The sequence below is a fragment of the Perca flavescens genome, chromosome 19 (genome assembly GCF_004354835.1).
Source record: "Perca flavescens isolate YP-PL-M2 chromosome 19, PFLA_1.0, whole genome shotgun sequence".
NCBI classification, from domain to species: domain Eukaryota; kingdom Metazoa; phylum Chordata; class Actinopteri; order Perciformes; family Percidae; genus Perca; species Perca flavescens.
The window spans coordinates 16,504,886-16,511,872 of NC_041349.1; the positions used below are offsets into that span (position 1 = coordinate 16,504,886).

At 39.1% G+C, this 6,987-nt stretch overlaps 1 protein-coding gene across 2 annotated transcripts; it reads right to left on the reverse strand.

Moving 5' to 3' along the window:
* Nucleotides 1-653: 653 nt before the first annotated feature.
* On the reverse strand, nt 654-5,722 carry LOC114545941 (interleukin-22 receptor subunit alpha-1). Of its 2 annotated transcripts, none has more exons than XM_028564564.1 (7): nt 5,582-5,722; nt 5,254-5,374; nt 4,257-4,426; nt 3,887-4,065; nt 3,401-3,563; nt 1,132-1,232; nt 654-1,027 (listed from the first exon to the last, which is right to left on the reverse strand). In XM_028564564.1, exons 1-7 carry the CDS (start codon nt 5,640-5,642, stop codon nt 791-793), a joined length of 1,032 nt encoding a protein of 343 aa, XP_028420365.1. In that variant the 5' UTR covers nt 5,643-5,722; the 3' UTR covers nt 654-790. The 2 variants fall into 2 exon arrangements, with proteins under 2 accessions (XP_028420365.1, XP_028420364.1); XM_028564563.1 differs by having other exon boundaries at nt 1,132-1,256.
* Between the last annotated feature and the right edge of the window lie 1,265 nt (nt 5,723-6,987).

Here is a 6,987-nt window from a genome sequence, read left to right on the forward strand (position 1 = left end):
TTCGGCTCCCGTCGGTCCAAAAAGTGCTTCGGAACACACCGAAGCGACGCCGACTTGAGCGTACATTCTGCGCGAGATGTAATACATCTCCATAACAGCAGGCGGCGCTAATCTGTATTGTCGGCCAAAAAATGAAAAGCTGAAATGACAAACGCGTCAAGTTCGAAATGCGATCTCGTATTTTATGAAAATAATTCACCGATACAATAGCGCCTTTAAGTTCACAAGAAATGAATGTCAGAGGTCAACCAACTTGTGGAATAAAGCATGACTGTTGCTGGCAGATACAAAAGTTGATATTTGAGAGTCAAAGAAATGTATCCATTTTCCGCCATTTATCTGAGTTGTGGTCGTTGCGGCAGCAAATGTAGCTCATGCGCCCTTCTTCCTAACCCCGTCCTCTAACTCTTCCATTCCCAGGCCAAATGGGATGTGTAATCCCTTGAGGGTGTTCCATCTCCACTGGGAGGCATCCGAATTAGACCCTGAAACCACCTCAACTGGCTCCTCTCAACGCAAAGGAAACTACTTCTTTTAAATTGTATCCATGATCTCATTTCTTCAATCATTTTACATTTTTGATAACAATCACTTGTTGAAAATATTTTTTTTTCCCATACATGCAGTTGTACATACTTATCCAGACATTTCAATGGAGCGTAACTCTTTTATTTCAAACCTCAGACTCCTACAGACCCCCGCTGATGCATACCTTTTATAGAGCAACACTGGCAGTAAGATGACTCTCAGTCTTTTAGCCTTTCAGTCTCCATTTGTCCCACCTGTTTTCTCATAGGGTGAGGCACAGGTGGGATGCTGATACCAGCTTCATCCCGCCGCTGTCCCAGTACGCTGCACCTGAGCTGGGGTCGTGACGGAGAGGATCACTGGTGTGTGTCGAAGTCTGATCCCGTTTGGAGGAGGAATCGATGGACATTTGATCGTCAGCGAATTCCAGGTGGATGTGACAAGGGTCGACAGGGACCGGAGAAAGGGGGACCAAAGAGACTGGATCGTGAACAGACGACTTGAAATGAAAGAAAAAATAAAGATGTAAAATCCGTCAAGGAGAGGCAGTGCACTTTTGTACTGGTAAATTCTAAGAAGAGTAAAAAACTAAATAAATCATACCGGAATCTTGGGTTGGTTGTCAGTGGTTGGTGCAGCTTGTCTGTGTCTTCTCAGAAACACAGTGACAAGTGGAACAAGGAGCAGAGAAATCAGACCTGTCCCTAGACACAAGACAAGCAGCAGGTCTGAAGAGGGAACACATAAAGGTCGGTTGAACAAATCGCTGTCCCAGAAAACAAAACACTGCAGAATTCCACACACATGGTTAACAAGATTAATCAACAGTGAGGCTGTAAAATAAACCAGCAGATTTAATTGGCCCTTTGGACTGCACAGACTCCTTTTTGTTTACCTCCTTAAAAAGCACAGAATCTGATCCTTTTTAAGAAGTAAACAAAAGGAGACTGTACAAAGTCCTGAAAATTTCTTAGCTTCAAATTCACCCCTACCTGTGTGTGATATGTAGTTTTTGAATTTTGAAAACTGACGTGAAAAAGATTTGTTTAAAAAAATTCAAAAAAGAAAATTCTTAAAAGCATTTCTTGTATGATGTTTACTGAATTCAAATGAATGTATTTGTTTTTTTACTTGTTTGCTCATATATGTCTTATCTCTTTTTTATGTTTTATGTATTCTCGTGTTCCTGTTTGCACCTCTTTTGTTCGCATGTTTAGTTGTACATGTATTTGTTGAAGCATTAAAAAAAATCAGTATACTTAGTTTTTATCACATTTTAAAACACATTTATTTAAAGGCCCAGTGTGTAACGTGTTTAGTTGTTCATTATCAAAATCTGTCTTGCCCGTTCACAAACTTGTCCTTTTTCATGAATATTTACCACCACCATCAATTCCAAGTATTCCTTTTGGCTTGAAATTTTACATTTGCATTCACATGCACTGGGGTAGACTGGGAATCTCTTGGCACCTCACGATTCGATTCCAATTCAGAGACCAACGATTTGATTCTAAACCGATTATCGATGCAACATTTTTTTTATGTACATTTCCATGCGTGAAAAAATATACATATAAATCTGAGTTTTCTAATCACTTCCTAGACAAAGCAGCTAGACAACGCTTAGATTTTGACATATTTGTCACACACAAGTTTTAATGAAATGTTTTGTCTACTGAGGTTTCTGTTTTGTAGTCATTCCGAGCTTAAGGCTTAAACATGCTTGTGGAAGTCACCTTCTCTCCCAGTAATCTTCCATGTCAGAGGCTCAGTCATGTTTAAAGGTGGATCATTGGCTTCTTAGAACATGAAACATGAGGTGGTCAGATGTAATATGATAAAGTAGATGAACAGCCTATATGTGTTTTGCCTAATTATTTGATGTATGTCTTATTAGATCATGTGTATATATACAAAATTTAATTTATTTTTTTCCTATTGGCCATTTTTGTGTTTTTTTTCTAAGATGTTGTCTGTTATCCCATCCTCTTTCAGTCACTCGGTTTTCTGATTTGTACTTGAGACAGTAACTTTTAAATAAAAATCAACACATTTAAAAATAAAAAAAAACGTATTAACTTATCAAAATTGAGCATTGAATCGTTTTAGAGAGAATCGTGATGCATCTAAGAATCGATTATTTGTCCCACCCCTAGTAGACGTTCCATATTCATGCGCCATCTTGAAATACGTTAGCCGGTAAGGGACGTACAGGACATACTGCTCCGCCTTTTGTGTTTTCGCTGTCACATGATAAACTCACAGGTGGTGCTAATGCTGCTAATGGGTATCGTAGCTTCCCGGCCACAGCAATTTTGAAGAAGGAAACCTGGAGGACCACACGTATTCAAAATCCAAATTTCAGGAACAGGAGTCTTCTTTGCGCAAAAAAAGAAAAAGGATATTGAAAAGAGTAAAGGCTACCATAGCTGGTTGATTACGATATATGATCTCAACACTAGATGGGAGAAATTCCTACACATTGGACCTTTAAAAGAAGAAAAAAAAACTGAATCACTAATATAATTTTGGGGAGCAGAACAATGTTTTTTTTTTATCTTCCAACCATTAGATTTATGCTGTGACCCATTGGCCTTAGGTTGGGAAACTTATCAATAGACACCTGCATACTTTTGCATTCGAGGAAACTAGACAACAGCCATTTACGTACAACAAATGACCTTTGTGAGGCTCCCTGTCTGAGTGAGCAACAATGATCTTTCATGTCCTCTGTGCTCCTTTGTAACCCTCTTAAGGTTAAATTGTGATAAAGTTTAAGGGAACTTCAGGTTGATGCTAAATGGTCATGATGGGATTTAACGGCCTCAAAGTTTCAAAACTTAAAATTTGACTCGTCTTCAGTTTTCCTCACCTGACTTGGAAACAATCGTGACACACTGAGGAGCAGATTTTGGGGAAGCAGCAATGGAGAAGGTCGGGAAGGAGAAGTTGGCCACAGCACAGTAGTTCTGACCTGGAGCCAAGCCTGAGAAGTCCACATGGGACACCACCTCCTGGGTCCAAACAGTACGGCTCTGCAAGAACACAAAGCACTGGGCTTTTCAAAATAAAACCAGAGATTCAAAAGGTAAAAAATAATCACTGACACTGAGTTGATTTAGGGGGACCTTTGATTGCAGTAACACTTTTTCACATTTCATTACAATTATTTTTAGCATTTGGGATGCAATCGTACATCAGACCTGACATTTTAATAAACAAGTGGATTTAAAATGGCAACATCAGTGTTTTCTTGTTTATAATGCTGCATCCCATTGCAGGTCTTTAGAAATTTGCTTATTTCACAGAGGGTTACGTTTTTTATATAAATATCAACAAAACAAATAGCATGTCAGACCTGGTACTCCGAGTGATTGTGCTCATTGTATACAGTCACTGTGGTCCAGGGGTCAATTAGTTCAGAAATGGGACAGCACCTCCCTGGGGAGCACCTCCTATTGGCAGCACAGGGGTACTGCACCTTCACCAAAAGCTGGTCATCTTTCAAAGAGGCTGAGACAGAAGGAGGGCTGAAGGCTGGAGTGGGCAAAGGAGAGAAAGAGGTGCTTTTCATTATCCTATTACAAATAAAAGCAGGTTAATGTACTTTTAAAAGCAACCGTTTTGAACCATGCAACAGAGAGAGGGGAACTGTCAGGCTCTATGTACTCTGTATCACAGGCTTTCTTAAAACTGTTGTAATACAGCAACTGCAGACTCTCACTGACTGAAGTCACTGTAGTCAAACTTGCGTGGCTTCATCCAGACGGTGGAGCTGGGGCTGAGGTGGACGCCCAGACGAATCATATTGTACAACTCCAAGTTTGAGAAGGCCTGCGAGACGTCACAGCTGCGGGACGAGACCCAAACACACCAGGGTACGTCCTGCCAGGGGCCTCTGCAACAAGAGTACGCCCAAGAGTACACAATCACGTGATGTACAAGTATTTGCATGAGCAAAAACAGAAAAAAAATCTCTTCAAATCACAGGTTTTCACCAGCACATGTTTTATATGTCTGTGCAATTTAAAGGTTTCAGCATAGAACAATATTAGACCTTTAATTTCCAAGATTCATACATTAATGTTAAAGCGGTTAAGTATTTAGGTCAGGTCATTTGAAATGATGTAGGCCTAAACTATAAGGCATTGTTCCAATTCAGATTTCACATATTGTTTCTTTTAATCTAAATGTTGAAATTTTTGTATAACTGAGATGGCAACTTTGTCATATTGCTATACGATTATTATAATTATTATGTACCTTATGTCTTCTTATTGCAATTTATTTCCCTTCCTATATGGAAAGCAAATTATGCTTGTTGCTTGAAAAGTGGAAACCACATATTTTTTTATCAAAGCATAACTCTGTAGTCTTATTTAATTCAGCACTTGATCTAGTACACTTTACTAATCAAATTTTAAAATGTGTAGTATGACCATACAGATAACTGTCATTGATCCCACATGGATAAATTGTAGTGTCACAGCAGCAGAAGTACTTATTATGGTTATGTAACTTTAAACTAAATATAAATACTAAATATATATACACACAAGCATAAATAGTTACCAGAAGCGTATTGAAAAATAATTGTCAGTTACAATAAAAAAAAACGGAAATACAAAAACGTGAGGGAATAAAATTGAGTGCGTCTTGTGTCTGTATGTGAAGTTACAGGATTGTCTCACACACACACACACACACACACACACACAGACTTACCCCTGTGTCTTTGTCTGCACGGTATAGGTGGTATTAGGACTGGCTTGGGGACAATCCCACCGCAGGAGGCATCCTAAGTCCAGTGATTCCACTGCAGGGTAACAGACTGACCCATTCGACCCTAGACAGTTCGCACGAACATACACACACCAAAAATAGCACACTCACACGGATGCTCATTGACCCGTTAAGTCTGATGGTCACAACTTTGTTAACACTTGCATGTATGAGCAACCACAGAGGAGATAGCTTATTGAAACACAGGAAATAGCTACAGTAAAGTGAAATATAAAAAAAAAAAAAAATGCAAATTGACAACAGTACTCACCAGTGATCAGCAGCATGACACACAACCCCAACCCCACAGTGGTTACACCTGGTGTCTCCATGGCAACTGAGTGACCTCTGGATCAAGTGAGCAAGACTGTGATGGTCTTAGCTACAGCCTGTACGTCACTGTAGGTGACGACTCCCTTTAAAAGCAAGACAAACTGTAAAAACACATTGAGGAGGAGATGCAATAAGCTGTGGGGGAGAGCGATAGACTGGATCCTAGGAGGAAGGTGGAAGGGGTGGAGAGATAAGGATTCAATTGAAAGCCGGTGTCTTTGTAAGAGAGAGGATAGGCTGTAATCCACTTAGAGGAGGAGAAGTTTGAGAGACTGAGACAGTTAGAGGAAGAAGATGCACTTGAATCATGATTAAAATAAGATATTAAATTGATGTTTTAAATAATATATTTGAATGATTTTTACTTAACTGTCCAACACACTTTATTATCAAGCACCTTGAAAATCCTGGAGGCTATGCTAGACCAAGGTTTATGGATTTTAACTCAGCTTTAAAATACCATACTCCTAAGACCCTGTTAAACAAGCTGAAACCGATGAAGGTGAACCCCTATATACTCCAATGGCATCATGCATTCCTCCTTGCAAAACAATAGCAGGTGAAAGTTAACTCAAACATTATCCCTTTTATTGGGGGAATGTGCAATAGCTTGGTGTGTATGTTCTGGTGTATATGGATCTGTGGGTGTTACTGAATGTTAAATGTAGTTTGACTGTACGTATGTATACAGATATTTTTGTGTGTATTTGGAGAGACTGTGTGCTGCTACTCATCTGTGTTCTCTTGAATGACCAAGATAAATCTCTCCCAAAAGGAGTCAAAAAAAGCTAATCTAATGTTAACACATTGATGCCTAACAGGTGCACTGTTCACCATCATTGCTAGGATGCTAAAATTAGCTAATTAACACCAAGTACAGCTGGGGCTAATGGGAATGATTAGTTGTGTAGTTAAGGTAATTTGCAGTACTAAATTTAAAACTTTGACGTGATGATGGCACTATGACTTAACTAAGTTAAGGGACCACCAAAGTAATTACAATTCTTCTTGAGGGGAACATGAATGTCCAGGAATTTCATGAAAATCCATCCAAATTTGAGACATTTGCAAAACAAAACTGTGAACCTCGCGGTGATGAAAAGTCAGCGGATCACCAAAGTCATCAGGATACATAGTCAGGGCACCACAAATTTCTGCACCAAATCCCATGCTTATCCATCTAATGTTGAGATATTTTAGTCTGGACCTATCATGGCTAAAAAAAACAGATACATATCAGGAGAACTGCATTCTATCTTTTTTATTCAATGCATTCTTTAAATAATAATCTGTTCATCTCTTAAGCAGGTCTTTGACCATTCATTCCCAAAAGTAATAATAACA